At 47.9% G+C, this 16,528-nt stretch overlaps 7 protein-coding genes across 7 annotated transcripts; 3 read left to right on the forward strand and 4 right to left on the reverse strand.

Moving 5' to 3' along the window:
• Positions 1 to 184: 184 nt before the first annotated feature.
• Positions 185 to 4,896, forward strand: EDB93DRAFT_1106448 (uncharacterized protein; the record flags this gene model as incomplete). The annotated part of the gene is made up of 23 exons (XM_041447618.1): positions 185 to 492; positions 549 to 714; positions 765 to 991; positions 1,052 to 1,205; positions 1,258 to 1,362; positions 1,415 to 1,720; positions 1,771 to 1,935; positions 1,990 to 2,111; positions 2,165 to 2,372; positions 2,428 to 2,577; positions 2,624 to 2,722; positions 2,785 to 2,981; positions 3,019 to 3,169; positions 3,222 to 3,294; positions 3,343 to 3,467; positions 3,521 to 3,586; positions 3,627 to 3,671; positions 3,754 to 3,843; positions 3,894 to 4,022; positions 4,078 to 4,155; positions 4,204 to 4,310; positions 4,343 to 4,457; positions 4,648 to 4,896. The coding sequence occupies 23 exons, from the start codon at positions 185 to 187 to the stop codon at positions 4,894 to 4,896; spliced, it is 3,435 nt and encodes a 1,144-aa protein (XP_041304596.1).
• A 104-nt stretch (positions 4,897 to 5,000) lies between these two features.
• On the reverse strand, positions 5,001 to 6,290 carry EDB93DRAFT_1300323 (aspartate-semialdehyde dehydrogenase; the record flags this gene model as incomplete). The annotated part of the gene is made up of 3 exons (XM_041454672.1): positions 5,001 to 5,804; positions 5,836 to 5,941; positions 5,996 to 6,290. 3 exons carry the CDS (start codon positions 6,288 to 6,290, stop codon positions 5,120 to 5,122), a joined length of 1,086 nt encoding a protein of 361 aa, XP_041304597.1. The 3' UTR covers positions 5,001 to 5,119.
• Positions 6,291 to 6,395: 105 nt separating this feature from the next.
• EDB93DRAFT_728783 (uncharacterized protein) lies at positions 6,396 to 7,220 on the forward strand. Its single transcript, XM_041457245.1, has 4 exons — positions 6,396 to 6,802; positions 6,863 to 6,903; positions 6,970 to 6,981; positions 7,034 to 7,220. Coding segments are annotated over exons 1-3 (345 nt in total). The 5' UTR covers positions 6,396 to 6,499; the 3' UTR covers positions 6,971 to 6,981; positions 7,034 to 7,220.
• A 197-nt stretch (positions 7,221 to 7,417) lies between these two features.
• EDB93DRAFT_1242162 (uncharacterized protein) lies at positions 7,418 to 8,155 on the forward strand (the record flags this gene model as incomplete). The annotated part of the gene is made up of 5 exons (XM_041451979.1): positions 7,418 to 7,506; positions 7,636 to 7,774; positions 7,870 to 7,938; positions 7,990 to 8,029; positions 8,079 to 8,155. The coding sequence occupies 5 exons, from the start codon at positions 7,418 to 7,420 to the stop codon at positions 8,153 to 8,155; spliced, it is 414 nt and encodes a 137-aa protein (XP_041304599.1).
• Positions 8,156 to 8,359: 204 nt separating this feature from the next.
• On the reverse strand, positions 8,360 to 11,068 carry EDB93DRAFT_1242163 (uncharacterized protein; the record flags this gene model as incomplete). Its single annotated transcript, XM_041451980.1, has 5 exons — positions 8,360 to 8,488; positions 8,519 to 9,082; positions 9,135 to 9,262; positions 9,292 to 10,845; positions 10,960 to 11,068. 5 exons carry the CDS (start codon positions 11,066 to 11,068, stop codon positions 8,360 to 8,362), a joined length of 2,484 nt encoding a protein of 827 aa, XP_041304600.1.
• Positions 11,069 to 11,759: 691 nt separating this feature from the next.
• On the reverse strand, positions 11,760 to 14,924 carry EDB93DRAFT_1166035 (P-loop containing nucleoside triphosphate hydrolase protein). The gene is made up of 11 exons (XM_041450194.1): positions 14,645 to 14,924; positions 14,516 to 14,596; positions 14,002 to 14,455; positions 13,802 to 13,953; positions 13,679 to 13,752; positions 13,425 to 13,623; positions 13,302 to 13,375; positions 13,082 to 13,253; positions 12,478 to 13,034; positions 12,359 to 12,427; positions 11,760 to 12,310 (listed from the first exon to the last, which is right to left on the reverse strand). The coding sequence occupies exons 1-11, from the start codon at positions 14,763 to 14,765 to the stop codon at positions 12,221 to 12,223; spliced, it is 2,043 nt and encodes a 680-aa protein (XP_041304601.1). The 5' UTR covers positions 14,766 to 14,924; the 3' UTR covers positions 11,760 to 12,220.
• A 474-nt stretch (positions 14,925 to 15,398) lies between these two features.
• On the reverse strand, positions 15,399 to 16,469 carry EDB93DRAFT_729457 (inosine triphosphate pyrophosphatase-like protein). The gene is made up of 6 exons (XM_041457246.1): positions 16,367 to 16,469; positions 16,214 to 16,306; positions 16,096 to 16,172; positions 15,929 to 16,034; positions 15,683 to 15,872; positions 15,399 to 15,625 (listed from the first exon to the last, which is right to left on the reverse strand). Exons 1-6 carry the CDS (start codon positions 16,383 to 16,385, stop codon positions 15,517 to 15,519), a joined length of 594 nt encoding a protein of 197 aa, XP_041304602.1. The 5' UTR covers positions 16,386 to 16,469; the 3' UTR covers positions 15,399 to 15,516.
• Positions 16,470 to 16,528: the final 59 nt, after the last annotated feature.

Raw genomic sequence — 16,528 nt, forward strand, 5'->3', positions numbered from 1 at the left:
CGGCCCTAAACGCGTCGCGCCTACTATGACAAACAAGTTCAAACATTCGAAACGCGTCAATTACTCCAGCTTCTTTCAAACCTCGCGCGTTCCTCCAGTGCGACAAACATGCCTCGTCGAACAAGAGCAGCAGAACTGGTAGAAGGCGATTCCGACTCTCTAAAGGAGAACTCTGCTCTTCCTAATGGCGGTCGTCAAGGATCCTGTCAAAAAGGAGAAAGTAAGGGACGAGAAAGGGAAAGGCAAGGGAAAACGTGTCGAACCTGAACCCGCAGATGAAGAGTCCGATTATACTCAGGCCGATGGGAATATCGATGTGGATGCTGATGGTGATGAGGATACTGAAGGTGATGTGGATGCTGATGGTGATCCCGAGAACGTGGACGGCTCTCCAAGAAGCCGCAAACGCACTCGCGTGAATGCAGAGGGCAATTTTACTCCCTCCACTCCGAAAAGAGAGCAAGTAGCGACACTTCCTCGCGATACCGACGGGTGAGATACCAGAATATTTATCGCAGTTATTTACGTTTCTCACTGTCGTCTCTTAGCTTCATCCCTGGTTCAATCGTGCGTATTCAGTTGCACAACTTCCTTACGTACGACTGGGTGGAATTTCGACCTGGTCCATACCTTAATATGATACTCGGTCCGAACGGCACTGGTAAAAGCAGTATTGCTTGCGCAATTTGTCTCGGACTTAATTGGCCTCCGAGCGTGAGTTTTTTGTTATTTCTGTATTTATGCCCCACATGTTCTTCCGTCAGATTCTTGGTCGGGCAAATGAGATTTCTAGCTTTGTCAAGCATGGCAAAGAGAGTGGCTACATCGAAATTGAACTTAAGGGCGCAAAGGGTCAAAAGAACCTTGTGATTCGACGTAACCTGAGCGCCAAGTCCAAAGGCTCGACCCTGACTCTCAACGGACAATCTTGTACTGGGAAAGAAATTACTAACCGTATGGCGAAACTCAATGTTCAAGTTGGAAACTTATGGTACCTTGCCCTTTCTGGGCTAAGCGTTTGGTTCTGACTGCACGTGCGCGCACTTTTCAGTTCGTTCTTGCCTCAGGACAAAGTCTCCGAGTTTGCCCAGATGACTCCACAACAGTTACTTAGAGAGACGCAACGTGCCGCGGGGGATGTTAATTTGTCAAATTGGCATGACACACTGATTACCGCCGGCAAGGAGCTTAAGGATCTCCAAGATGTTTGTGAATTCTTTGCTTTAACACCGCGATTAATTTATGGGTACCTTGCAGAAATCCAGTGATGAACAAGAGCGGCTGAAGACGATGCAGGAGCGTAATTCCCAACTTGAGCGAGATGTTCAGCGTTATCAAGAGCGCAAGCGTATAGAGAAGGATGTGAGTAATGTGCCCTCATAATGTTAGTATGTGCTGTTAATTATTGTTATAGATCGCTGTCTTAAAAGTGTTGATTCCTGTCAACGAATACCATGAAGCTAAGGAGCGCTACCAGAAAGCAAAAGACCGCCAACGGGAGTTGCACGCTCGGGTGCGAAAACTGAAGGACAGGAACGCGCCCGCACATGCCAAGCTAGAGTATGCCCTTCCTTACGTTTTATCACCGATCTACTCACAGACTTCAAGACAGCTGGCAGTTCAGCACAAGGAATACGAGAAAGCACGTGAGAAAAAGAAGGCTGCATCTCGTCAGAAGTTTCAGCAGATGAAGAACAAATGGGGCGAGAACGACAAGCTTGTTCGTTTGAGAGTTCATCTCTGTTTGTTTTCTGATCATTTGCCGCTCAGGAACGTGATGCCGAGGACGTTACAAGTAGACTTGACGGTCTCAAACGAGCCGAGAAGGAGCGCGTGAAGAAGATCAAAGAAATTCAGGGGCACAATGAAAAATGGCAGAAAGAACTTGACAACCCACCCAAACTAGAAGATGTAGAAGCCATCAATGCTGAGATAGTTCGTGAATTGCATGAGAAGGCAGTGCAATCCGTGCTAACCATCATTTTCTAGAGGAAAATCAACAGGGAGCACAGTCAGACAACTACGCGTATGGAGGACTTGCAGGAGCGACAAAAGAAGAATGTCGATTCATCCGCCGCCCAACAAGCAAACATCAGTGGCGCATTAGACCAGTGAGAAACACTATTTTATTTAACACGGCAGGCGCATGACACGTTGGTCATAGGCTGAAAAACCTGGAAGACGAGCGTCATCGTAAACTCGAGAAATTGCGGGCCTGGGATAGAGATATGGCCGATGCAGTCGTGTGGCTTCGTAACCACCAGGACAAGTTCAAGATGGAGGTGTTCGAGCCCCCCATGATATGTTGCACCGTTCCAGATCGACGCTATACCGATGCCATAGAGGCATGCTTTAATCAGGATCAGCTCAAGGTCTGTACCACATCCTCCCCATTGGTTTTAGATTAAGTGACCGATCGACTTGCAGATTCTTGTCACGCAATGCGAAGAAGACTACACTGCTCTCAATAATTACTTGAATGACAGTGAACAAGCCGGGCTCCGAAAGGGCGCGCGTATCAACATCTGGTTCAGACCCAAGGTGGGCCTGAGCCCTCCTCCCATGAATGAGGCAGAGGTATGTTTATGTTGCCTCTGTTGAATGATCTAACTTGCTGCTGCAGTTGAAGATGCTTGGTTTCGATGATTATGCGATCAACAAGATTGAGTGCCCTGACGGCCTTCTGTGGTTCCTCACGCGAGAGGTCAACTTGCACCGCACCGTCAGTAAACTAGTCTTATTCTTATTTTAGAATCTATATGCTAATTAGTCTTGTGGTGTCAGGCCATTGGCCTGGACGCTTCTAAGGTCGATGTAAATGCTGCTATGGAAGCTGTTTCTCGAGATGGTAGTGGGGCAAAGTTCATCGCGGGAAGGGTGATGAACACGGTTTCACGATCTCGGTATGGAAAACGAGCAGCCGCCAACATGACGAAGGACCTCCGTCCAGCTCGGAATCTTGTCAACAGCACGAGTGAGTGGTTTGTCATTGCACCTTCTTGCGGAGTTTATTTACAGGGGTACAGTCGACCCTGAGATCAAGAAGAAACTCGATCAGACTATTCAGGAGGCAAGGCAGGCTCTTGAAGTCATCAATGAAGATGCGAACAACCTCGCGGCAGAGGAGCGTGAGATTAGGGCCGAGGAAGCACTGTTCAAGAAGACATTTGTATGTCATTCTGTGCTGGCCGAAAAGTTAATGCCACTTATCATATCTACAGGACGCACTCGATGCACGAAAGAAGGAAGTTAATAATCAAAAGAGGCGTCTGGCTACGCTCGCGGCTAAAATCGGTACATATTGATACCGGTCGGCCGTTTTCATATCTAACCGCACTACAGAAACCAACAAGGACAAACTGAGGGATCTTGAGAATGCACCTTCCATGGAGGATGAACGAGCGAAGCTCAAGAAGAAATTGTTTGAAATATCTAAGAAGCGTGTTAGGATTGTAAAGGAATATACGGTTAGTTTTCTCTATCCTGAATGAGTGAATGAAAATTGACATCTTCTCCGCAGCAACTGATTCGCGCCGCGATTACTGACCAAGTAGAAGCGACTCGTAGTGGGCTTGAATTCCTCCAGGTCGGCGCAAACAAGAATGCGCTTGAAACTCTATGCCAAGAGAAAGATGAAAAGTACCAACGGGCTCTTGCCGAGTTCGAAGAAGGTTCGTCATCAAACTTTCCTGCAATATCCGCGGATATGAAGTAACCGTCAACACTAGCTGATCAAATATTCATTGCGACAAGGCCGACGCGAAGAATAAACGGGATATTAGTCTGGACCTTGTTAGGAGCATGGACGAAGAATTTCAACAACAATTTGCCAAGATGGAAATGGTGAGTGACCCGACGTGATGGTTAACAGAAGGTAGAGATCATTCATACAGGATGGTTCGGTTCACGACCGGACCGTGAATGACCTGAGGAAGGAACTCGATGTTCAGCGCGCCAATCTTGACATGATTTCGCTGACGAATCCAGGCGTTGTTGAGCAGTATGAGCGGCGAAAGAATGAGGTTTGCTGGCTTCACATTTGATATGAGGGTCTTCATTTACGACGACGACAATCAGATCGATGCTCTCACAAAAACTCTGGAAGATAGGGAGAAGTCTACCCGCAGAGTGGAACGAGAAATCAAGAATGCTAGAGTAGGTGGTATTCTTGCTTGCCACTTTCATCTCTAAGTTTTCTGTCAGGACCGGTGGCAACCTGCTCTCGAACAGCTTGTCGCTAGCATTGGAAAGAAATTCTCTGCTGCATTTGATCGTCAGTCGCTAAACCCTGCTGAGCGTCGTGAATTTACGTTTATCAACTTTTCAGGTATTGGTTGTGCAGGCGAATCCGGATCAGCCCCCATGACGATTATGACAAGTGGGCGATCGACATTCTTGTCAAATTCCGTGATAACGAGAAGCTGCAACTTCTGACGGGACAGAGGCAGTCAGGCGGCGTAAGTAGGGGTCATATTTACGCAACGCATGATATTTACATTGAGTCCAGGAACGGTCACTCACCACTATCTTATACCTCATGAGTTTGACGGAAGAGGCCCGAACGCCGTTCTCTCTTGTTGACGAGATAATCAAGTACCCCTTTTTCGCCTGTTTGTATACGTCAAGTGCTAACAACGTTTTCCGAAGGGCATGGATCAACGCGCCGAGCGTGCGGTGCACAATTCCTTGGTTGAGGTCACATGCAAGCCTGACAGCGCCCAATACTTCTTGATCACCCCTAAGCTACTTCCTGATCTCGATTATCACGAGCGCATGAAAGTTCTGTGTGTCAACAATGGAGAGTGGCTCCCCGAGACGCCAGGACTGGGTAATATGAATCGCATGATCGAGAACTTTGTACAATTGAACCGCGACCGTTCCTCCCGAGCTGGTTGACCAAGATGTTTTGCTCACATTTTTGTTATAATACTGTATCAACGTCATCATCGCACTAACCTGCAGTATACAATTGTATCAGTTACCAGTGCTTTCACTCATAATATACTCGCAGTAACATAAAGCTATTATTTGATCTTTCCGCTATCGTGCAAGACATCACTGCCGAACTTCTATAAGATCTGGCACGTTGTTCAGGCTGAACGCCATGGGCGTATCCCTATCACTCCAACTTTACAACACCTTTCAACACCGCGAGCTCCGCGTTGATGATACTGCTAGTAGCTGCTCCAATAGAAACGTTGTTCGCGAGAACAACGAACTTTATGTCAAGAACGGGACATTGGCGTACTCTTCCCACTGACACGCCTGCACCGTTGATAATATCGTCCATCCGAGGCTGAGGGCGATCCGGTTCTTCATGCACAAAAATGGCATGGACAGGAACAGAAGGACACCCAATTGATTGTGCCTCCGGAGTATAAGCCACCAGCGCCTCGCGGACTTGCTGCGGGCTGGGAGGAGGTCTCTGCTGAAAACGTACAGAAACACACATGGTGTGCCCGTCGATGACGGGAACTCGGTTGCACGACGCGGATACGCGTAACGGATGGCGTGCGTGCATGTCAAATGTCTTCATGCCATCATCGCCATCGGCGATTCCTCCCAAAATTTTCAGCGTCTCCCACTCCATTTTCTCCTCTTCGCCACCAATGTAGGGCACGATGTTATCGATGATATCAAGACTTGGAACACCCGGGTATCCAGCACCAGAGATGGCTTGCATAGTAGTGACCAGGCATGACTCGATGGGTCCAAAGGCCTTCTCCAGGGCGCGAAGGGGTATAACGTAGCCCGTCGTAGAACAATTGGCATTTGTAACGATGAAACCTTTCTTGAGGGGGATTCTGCAGCGCTTGCTGCTGAGGGATGATGGACAGATGTGAATCGTTTACGAGTGGGACAATCAGAGGTACAGAGGGGTCTCTGCGGTAATTTTTGGCATTGGAGAAAATAGCCAGATCGGCGCTTCTGAATGCAGATTCTGATTTGTAAAGATAAGCCATGATAGAGATGGTTTATAAGACTATGTACATACCTATTTCTCCAGCTGCATCGGCGTCCAGACCAGAGAAGATAATAGCACACTCCGCAAAGTGCCTTGGATTGCACTCGTGCACTATCATATCGCGGACGACAGATGGTATTGGCACCGTCTGCTTCCACGCAACGGCCTGCGCATATGGCTTCCCGGCCGATCTGGAAGATGCTCCAAGTACATGGATGTTAAACCATGGGTGTTTTACGAGCAGGGTAACGAAACGCTGCCCCACAGTACCTGTCGCACCGAGAATCCCGACTTTGATCTGTTTTCCATCTGGAGTCTTGCACATGACAACTTCACCTTTAGTTCTCCTGAGAGATGGAAATATCAGTTGTTGGACAACTTTCTGCTGTTGATTCGACCTTGTAAGGGCGCAATACAGTCCATCTCGCTTGGTATCGGAAATGCACCAAGATCGTGGGAGATCTTTCCGGTGTCCGAGTCGTGTACCTCAACAGACACGACCGTGACGCTCACACTCGTTGAACGTCGTCGTCGATGGCAACAACTACAGATAATGCAGCTCAACTTATATTTGCGCCAAATGTTTTGCACAACCAAGCATTAACATCTGTCAAATTTCTATCCTCTTGCTTTGCTGGTGCAGTCGCAGGAATCCTCGGACTAGAGAACTGGCTGGGATTCGCGCTCTTTATAGCTTCCATTGTTTCCACCTCATTTATCATATGCTATAAACTGCAGAGGGAAACCTACGAAGTACCTGCCTGGTGGACTTGGGGAGCTGGTGAATCCTGGTCAAGACAACATCTTTACCTTTTCTTGTATGGACATTGTTTTACGGTGCGCACTTAAGGCCTTTTTCGCCGCTGTACGCGTGTTTACGCAAACCTGACTCACTAGGAATCATACATGGTACGAATCCTCGGACAGACGGATCGGTGGTAATAATTCTCATCTAATTAACAGTGTATGACTGAACGGACAATTCGCTTTTCCGTCTGGTTCAGACCTTTATCCACGTGTGTTGTTCCATATCATTTCGGGAATGAGCTTATCGATGCCAGTACGTAGAAGTGGAGCTCGCTAGTCATCGGCGACCTGGATGTCTTCTCAGGAGCGCTATTGTAGTTTGCATACATTTGCAGACACACGAAGGTCGCGCACGATTAATATCCACAGATGTCCTTGGCATAATTTAATATTTCACTCGATAACCTAGAATAAGAGCCATTTGCCCATCGCAGAGGCCCTGAGGCAAGGGGATCAATAATATCACCGGTTCGGAAGCAGGAGCCACGAGGAGCCACGTGGGCTTCTTTACGCGGGCTTCTTTGTGGCCGTGCCTAAAATCTCTTATTCCCAATCTAGCATGCTCTTGTGCGTTGAAAAGGTAAGTCAGCATCCGGCTGGAATGTAACGACCCAGAACCCACGTCTTTCCTCCACATTTTCCGTCATGTCTGGCTCATACGTCCTCCTCCAATTCGGATCAGATATCTTCAACCATGGATTTGAGGATCTCGAGAGCAGACCAGCATTCACAGTGTACGTAACTCTTTTGGCGCTCTCGGCCTAATTTTAATCCGTAACGGCCGAAAATTAGGACAACGGTAACAATGTCTGAGGCTCAGCCTTCAGCGTCCTCTAACATGTCATTCCAAAGGTTGACAAAAGAGTAAATTTAATTGTTCACATCGCTCGCGAAGCGGCCTGGAGCCAGCAGCATCCAGAAATCATGGGTCCCAGCAATTCTTTCTTGTATTTCGGCCCATCAAAAACACCAGGATACCTTGTGTACGGTAATGGGCCGGAGGTCGCCATGGTCAATCACCTACGACACAAGAGAGATGCTAGCACGTAAGTGTTGCAGACATCACGTCTTCAAAACATGATGCAAAACAATCATAGATCACGCTATTTTACGGCGCGCAGAATGGTAAGGAGCTGAAGTGGAAAGTTTTTCCTCAAAAGATGGAGGTGAGATGTTGCTAGTTTTCGTGCCTTTCGTCCTTCTCATCGAATTTTCAGTGCTTTGATGGACGCTCTACAGTCGCTACATGGGAGCTCAGTCAGCCAGAAGATGTCTTCAGCGCTCGCCTGACAATCCAAACATTCAGGCCTTACTATGGTCACTGAAATTTTAACCACTTTGTTTCTGAATCGCATAGCTCTGGTTTTAGACTGGAAGCTGTAACAATTTTTCCCTTCATGATTCATATTCGATGTAACATACCACGTTCAATCCTCATTTTGCCTTGGACTCGCATCCACATGCTACTGTGTTTTAGTTGCTCTCACATCACATACTCCACAATACGTGTATCGAACACAGTTGGCCATCTTATATTCATTAGCATCTGCTTTCTCATGTTATCAATTTAATATCATTCTACTATTCCTACTCTTCAGCACGCAGCTCGCTTTGCAACTCTACAAGGCGTGACCATTCTGCCTGATCTTCGAAGTCTTTGGAGCGTCCCATAAACGTCCGAACGATGCTGCGCCCCTGGTGTCTCCCAATTGATACCTTGTACCCGCGGCCCAAAATTTCTTAAACATCCATAATTTCCTCGACTTCATTTACAGCTTCTCGCCACTTCTCGACGTCAGTTTCTCCCTTCTCAAACGTTCCAGCCACGCTACAGCGATACCAATCCAGGTAGGCTTTCAATGCATCTTCCCACCGTGATTGAAAAGTCAGAAGACGTGCGTAGGCGCGGAAGATGCGGGGTGAAGATACACGGGGAAGAATGGTCCGGTCAAAAAGCTCCAGTAATCTCCTGAGCAGCCCGTGGCCCTCGTTGGAATTACTTACAGCATCCCGTCTGCTATCATCATCCCCAGCTGACTGATCGAGGACAGCCGGCACCCTGGTAACGGCATTTACCAGGCGCTCAAGAACTTCTTCATCGACACATTCTGCACCGGTTTTTGCACTCCGTTCTTCAACAATACGTGTCAGTGCACGGCATGCCTCTGATAACTCCCCAACATCCATGGCGACGATCATGTAATTTGTCCACATGCGCCAATTGTCGTAGCTATATTTCAAGCCCTGTTTTAACGCACGGAAAGCCAACATCCTGTTTGAGAAAGATTTGGCTTTGCTAGGCTGGTTTTCCTAAACATAAACTTGAGTTTGTATAGGGTGAAGAAGATTCATCCCCACTTACCCCATTCATATCCGATTCGAAGTTATTCTGGGAAGAGTCCAAACGGAGGTACATACTAGCCAAATTATTCCAGCTCTCTCCGTCTTCATCGTCGATAGAGACACATCGACTAAATGAATCTCGGGCCCCTCCCAGTTTTCAAGACGAATATAGGTACACCCTAGGATAAACCAAGAACGAGATAATAACGGATTAATCTTCACTGCACGCTGCAGGCAGGGAATGGTCTTTTCGAATTCTCCGCGTGCGAAGTAGTAGCCTCCAAGAGACCGCATTGCACGACCGGAAGTCTCCTTTGACAACGCCCATGCGCGTCCATAATGCTCCACTGCATTATCTGGTTCCAGATCTCCTAGAAGACACCACAACTTTGCCTGTCGTGCTGAATCTAATTTGCCTCGCCGCGGCGAAGGCAAGTCTTTACCCCGCAAAATCACACTCTCTGCTTCTTCTTTGCGTCCCTCAAGTAAATCACGGACAATGACGATTGCTTTGTCCGTCCTCTCCATAGACTGCCAGCATTTAACTACCTCCTCCCACATCTCGAGACGCTCGAAGATTTCCAAGGCTGACTTTACCACCCCTAGAGTGAGAAAACGTAATGCCAGCTCGCGTTCCATCTCCCACTTGCTTGGAAGCGGTATTGAATGAAAATAAAGCAACCGTTCTGGCAAAGGGGAGTCGGCAGTTGGCATCTGGTCTACGAGGGCTTGGAGCTGGAGCACTGAACGCTCAACAGTGCGTGTGCGTGTAGACTCGAGACGAGACCGCAGAAGCAGAGCCATAGTGTGAACTGACCAGTTCTTTGGATGTGATATGACACGGGCGACATAGGGGGACATCTGTTCGCTTGTGAGGCCGTGCGAAGGGGAGGTATTGCGTACATTGAGGCAAAGCGACAGAAGTATACATTGATCGAGTGGGTGTAAAGGGGGTTGTGAAACGGGATCTAGATGACTCAGCCGACTGGTTGTGGATGAGGGGGCAGATGATGTGAATATAGTCTGCTCAAGAAGGGTGTCGTCATTCAATCCCAAGGTAACAGGCGTACGTGACTGATCGGCAAGATCATCTGGTACGGCGTCGGCGGGAGAGTTGTCCCTTTTCCGACTTTCTGCAAGTAACACCAATTGGCTAAGATCATTTTGTTGAAACTTTGTTCGTCTCCCGAGCGCTCCCGTGAGTTCATACTGTAATCCCGTAGCACGTGCCGCTTGAACAAATAGATCGGAAGCCGCTTTGTCGTGGCAAAAAATATGTTCAAGTCGACCCTGCTCTAACTGCAGACGGCCAGCAAGATCGCAATCTCCCGTATCTCCCGTAAGGGTCTGCAACAGAGACCCCAATGAATCATGAGCGTCCATTGGAAACGGCACTGCCTCATCCAGTAACTGCTCGTGGATGATTGTTGTACGTAACCGCCACCAGCAAACGGATATACAGTGATGATATGGCAAGGCGAAAATGAGTTGAGCGAGACGCAAAAAGGTGGCGTGTTGTGCGAGGTGGTAAGCAGGCTCGCCTCCGTAAGCAAGCTCGGTCACCGCCTTCATATCGAGGACCGCATTAGAAATCAGGGTTGGATTCATCACGTCAACGATTACTTCTGATGGGTTGATGTTGAGATCCGGGCCAGTCCAGTTTGCCTGGATGAAAGCATGTAAAGATGCGACGGCTAGAATGACCTGGATGAGCTCTTTTTCTGCTTCATCTGTCACGGATGGTAACTGCCACGAAAAAGATTGTTCATAGCTGTTATCCTGCAGCCCAGATGCCCTAAAAAATTCTCGGGCCCAAGTTGAAGTTAGCACTTCCCGAAATTTACCATCAAGGACATCTTTTGCGAGCGTTGCAATTGCAGGACGCGATTCCAGCTCTGTGTGGAGCTTGGAGTCCCATTGCCCGCTCAGCAGGGAACTTTCAAGAGCATCCATGATATTTCAGTTGAACTGGCGTACACTGACGAGAGAGATGAAGAGATGAAGTATTTGAAATCGATTACTCACAAATTACCAAGTTCGGTGTTGCCCGTTGAAACGTTGAGCGGCTATGCTGTGTCATCATGATCTTTCATAGGAGGGTGTCTTTTTCGAAACTTCCAGAGTTACAATCGTTTCTCTCGAGGAATATATCCTGTTGATCACTCGTTCCAAGCTCGAGGACCGTCATCTTTATTTGCTTTAGCAAGTAGTTATGATTCAAGGAGCGTTGAGTCGCCAGTTTCCCCATCAGAGAGTTTTGATGAGAACGACCTTAGCGGGTTTAAATCCATCATGTCAGGGCAGTACTTACCTGGTCCGGGCCTCGAGGCGTTTGGGTCATCTTCAGATCGTTAATGGATTATCTTTGAGCCAGTTGGTCCCCCACCAAGCCAGCCCTGCCAGTATACGTACACCCTCGTGCTATTACAGCTACTTTCATATCAGATTTCATTTTTTGTCGCTTCTGTAATCTATTTGCTTGCGCAGCTGGACAAACAAAAGGGTCCCGCTTATTACGATACCTTGGTCGGGCGAATTACCCTTGAATAGCATCGGGGGGCGCTCTCAGGCCTGCCAGTGGACATTGCCGTATACACACTCAGGCTCCCGTGGCTGTCAAAAAGCAGATTGCGTCTGCGCTTGTCGTAGTACTTGGCTTGTGCACAAGTGGATAGTTGTCGTGACTACTAATACAAAATCGTATGCTTGATATGCGATGATCGCAAGCTGAGGGAGCGTATTCTGCCCTCAATCCACCCGAATAGTATCGTGCAAGGTGGGACCCTGTTGTTTGTCCAGCTCCATAAGTAGATAGAAGTGGTGAGTCAAAAAAAAAAAATGACATATCGATATGAAAGTAGCTTTAACTTATGACTGGTATACCCACAACGCGGCTCGCTAGCCCACCGGAACCAGTTGATGAAGTCTATTGGAAATAAGGCTTGGAAAGGTTGCATCCCTCGGAGTCTCGTTAGTAAACACATGCGTGAGTCTGGGACGAATTTGGGATGGGAAACGCGTGTGCTTCTCTGAAACGTACAAAAATGGCTAATCCAAGCGTACGGTATGCTGCTAGATCATGAGTGTACGAGAAAACACGTGCCACTATGCTTCCCTCACTACTGGTGTGACGTTACTGAAGAAGCTCTTTGGGACAGAGGATACACCCCTCGCATAAATCTGGCTTGTGTAGACCTGCGCCATAAAGTTAACCGTGAGCAATAGGGAAAAATGTCCACTCACAAGCTCATCGTAGATGATAGCGGGTACTTTTTTGTCGCAGAGCGTGGAACCCGGATGAATTTTAATGACCTTGGGTACGTTCAGTCTTCTGAGTTCACAGAACGAGGGGTAAAACTCACAGAATGACCCATCGTTTGCTTGTACGTTCCATCCGGCTGTAAAAACGCTGACTGTTGAACGAGGCCAGTGACAAAGCATCGCAGCACCGGTTCCTCGCTATCTGCCGTAGAAGTATGCCAGTCAATGCCAACTCGTTGGCACGTCTGCCTCAGCTGATCTCTAATCTTCGTCGCCTCCACGAACGTTCTTTCGTTCACAAAGTGCTGACGACACCATTCTTTTCTCGCACTCTTGCTATCGGATGCGGCAACTTCTTGGTATGATCGGAGGGCGTTGAGCATAGTCATATGGTCCCCGCTCGCATGACGAAACTTGCCCCGGACTTCTGCAATGACACCACGCTGGTCGGAGATATCAAGGAAGAGCGCGGAAGAGGATGAGAGAAGGGACACAATATCTATTACCTCGGAGGTGCAGCCGTGGGTTTTGGATGCGAGAATGATACGCGCGAAGTATGGCTCCACAGGGAAGGATGCCATTTGACGTCCTAATGTGGTTAGAGTCTTGGAGTTGTCAAGCGCACCAAGAAGCCAGAGAGTCTTGAGTGCGGAAATGACTGAAAAAAGTCAGGGTTGGTTGTGGAGTTTTGTCAGGGGGGCGCACCTGACCCAATCTCGGGAGGATCCATGAAATCAACTGCTTCAAAGTCTTGACCGAGGCATTTCAACTGCAAGACACTCTGAGTTAAGCTGCATCGGCGAATTTCCGGCTCTGCGGAAAGTGCCATTCCATTGAATGCGTCTTCCGTGTACAGCCGAAAACAAAAACCTGGACCCTACTTCACGTTAGAGATACTAAGAGAGAGACAAGGTTCAGGGCATACTTCGCGACCGGCGCGACCAGCCCGCTGCATAGCAGATGACTTTGTGATATCTCGAGTTAACAGGGTATCAAACCCTACCGAAACGGTCAGTTGCGAACTCAAATAGACAGTCACCCCCATTACCTCCACCTGTGTCCTTCGACAGATATCTTTTTTCTTTACACTTGCCGGTATCGATTACGTATTTTATTCCAGGTATCGTGATGGACGTCTCGGCGATGTTAGTAGCAAGGATACATTTGCGGGTATTTGTAGGGGCAGACGAAAATATTCTAGCCTGCTGCGCAGGCGGCAAGGCAGCATACATCGGGCATGTTAGGACCTAGATGAGGATCAAAGTGAGAACGAGAGTCATCAAAAACGTAATAATGTCGTACAGTCATACGCTCCTCAGGGAGTCTGCGGGCATACATTTTTATTGATTTGTCTAGACTTTCGATATCCTCTTGGCCTACACGATATCAGAAGTCAGCATTATGCCGAAAAATCAACACACTTACCTGGAAGAAATATAAGGACATCTCCTGGAGGTCTATCAGTATGGATCTGAAAGAACGTCCGTAGAGCAGCATCAACATAGTCCGTCTGGCTGACAGATGTGTGGAATATCTGAACAGGGTGTTGTCGACCCTTGACATATAGTATTCGAGCACTAGATTCGCCATAAGCACATACATCGCATGCGGATTCATGCACCAACTTGTTATAGAACTTGCTGAACTTCTCGGCATCGAGTGTCGCACTCATGATAATGAGCTTTAACGGGTTGAGGGCTGACGCAGGACCCTTTCCCTTCCCAATGACATCACCACCGCTATTTCTAGCGGTCTGTATCGTTTTCAGGTTTGCTATTAGGAAATCCGTCCGAAGGGTTCGTTCGTGCGCCTCGTCTACGACTATGACACTGTATCTCGACAGCAACCGATCTGACAGCAGCTCCCGCACGAGCATACCGTCACTGACATATTTTATCCGGGTGTCGGAGCTAGAGGCCTCGTCGAATCTCACGGAATATCCAACAAGTCCACCGACAGTGACATTTTTCTCTGCGGCTACGCGAGCAGCGAGGGACGTTGCTGCTACTCGACGCGGTTGGGTGACAGCAATCATGCCCTTTCCTGCAGTGCCCGATTCGAGGATGTATTGAGGGACTTCTGTACTTAAGATAGAGTCATGAGGCGTAACAGCAGTGGTATGATGACTAGCAGACGCACGAGTGGTTTTTCCTGACCCTGTCTCTCCCAGTAAAATTGTTGTATCATTTTGCTGTATTTCGCGGATGAGAGCCTCCCGCCCTGCCAAAGATGCTGAGCAGATATTCGTATGATAGATGTGCTAATCACCTCGAGCTATTGGAAGTTGTTCGCGCTGTTTTTGTAAGGGGTTCACTGTGCGCGTTTTCGCGGTGGATACGTCGTCCTCTAGACGGATTCTGGCCTTCTTTCTTGGAGTATGGATGGACATGGATTTGGAATAACTGCCAGGATTTCTCGCGTTGCTATTGGACAAAAACTTATGTCCGGTAAAATGATTGGGAGTTCTTCCTCGTAGTGTCAGAACGTGGGTGTGCACTCGTGGGCTGGTGATGTGAAGCGTGTGCGCTGGGTAAGTTGTTGCTTGACTTCCTCGAAAAAGTACTAGTATCGGAGATCGGGAGTCGGGAATTTCACCGGATCAGAAACCTTATTATCACTGTTACACGGTCACCCAGCCACAGAAACTCTAGTATACACGACCGTGAAATATCACAGCACTTCGCAAGTCGTATCGTAGCAGGTGCACAGTACATCCTTTTGACAAAATTTATGTTCTACGGATCCATTGGCTGTATAACATGATGAATTTCTCTTCGAAACCGTTGATCTCACAAGAATGACATTAGCTCTGACTCGTCTGAGGTTATTCCAGGATGAGTTGGAGATGAGAAACTGAACCGGAGTTGAATGCAATCGCGGAGCATGTGTCTACTAACACCGTGTTGCTGACTGACGCAGTTTTGGGCCTTGGGCCCCGGACATGGGAAGCTATGCGATAACGCGCTGACCCTGTAATGACATGAATGACTATTAAAAACTGCGATCATGAAGTGATACTTTAAGTAGAATGCACATCATTTTACTGCAAGCCAGTGAATCGGACCTAAGAACTCCAGATGTATCTTATTGCACAGCCAATTGTATATTGGATTCTGGCTACTTTGCCAAGAAGTAGCTTTCTAGAGGTTGTTTTCAGTGTTGAGGGTCGCCAAATATGCCCTGAGTTTAACCAGCGCATGGTATCGGTGAGAAATGATATTCTTCTGTTCCTTGGTCATTTCGGCGTAACTTTGTCCCAGTTTCAGTATTTCAAACGACCGAGCAAAAAGAAAGGGAGAGCCTCACGTTTGATCAAAGCCTTTTGGTTGGAAGATGGGGTCCCACCCGAAATCGCCAGGTCCCCTGGCAGGGACGATCGTACCATCCGTGCGGCCCTCAAAGAGGATCGGCTCAGTGCCCGGACCCGCACTGTATGCAAAAGTACAGAGCGCATAAGCGTCTTTCGTCGGGAATCCTACGAGCATGTTATTCAAGCCTACCCAGATGCATTCAGAAAATCTCATTTCACATAATGTCTGTGCAGCCACCGACCTTCATGGCCGAGTGTCTTCATAAAGTGCTTGATGTATGGACCAGGTAGCCCGTTATACGCTACGAAGCACAATGCGGTATCCTCGGTTATGCACGGCTTGCCCAGCTGCCAGAAGGTATAAGCATTGTATTGTAAAGGCGTATGCATAAGTCAAGGGGTGACTGACCAGCTCAGCTGCACGACGGCATTTAGCTATGGCGACTTCTTGGGTGGTGCCCTGCAGTTCGGGTACTGGAGAGTAAGCTGATCAGCAGGAAAATAAGCCTTTGATCAGAAGAACTTGCTATCTAGGTCTTGCAAGTCCAATTCTATTGGCGTTCCTTGAGATAAAATATACTTGGTCTCTTTCAATTTATTAAGATTTCCAGTTACGAATGCTGATCAGATGGAATATCATCAGGGATACATCAAACATAGCTGAAACAATCAAGACCTACTCAAGCGCTTGAGGGCCATCGTACGTGACCGTGACAGCAGAAGAAGAAGGAGGCCATTATGGCGAAACTGACTCGACCACCTTATGCTCTTGCAACACTGAATAATTATTTATGTAATATTCATGCTTGCTGAGTTCGAGTAAACCAAAATGATATCACTAA

This window comes from Suillus bovinus (genome assembly GCF_016758785.1).
Source record: "Suillus bovinus strain UH-Sbo-P2 chromosome Unknown EDB93scaffold_59, whole genome shotgun sequence".
Classification (NCBI taxonomy): Eukaryota; Fungi; Basidiomycota; class Agaricomycetes; order Boletales; family Suillaceae; genus Suillus; species Suillus bovinus.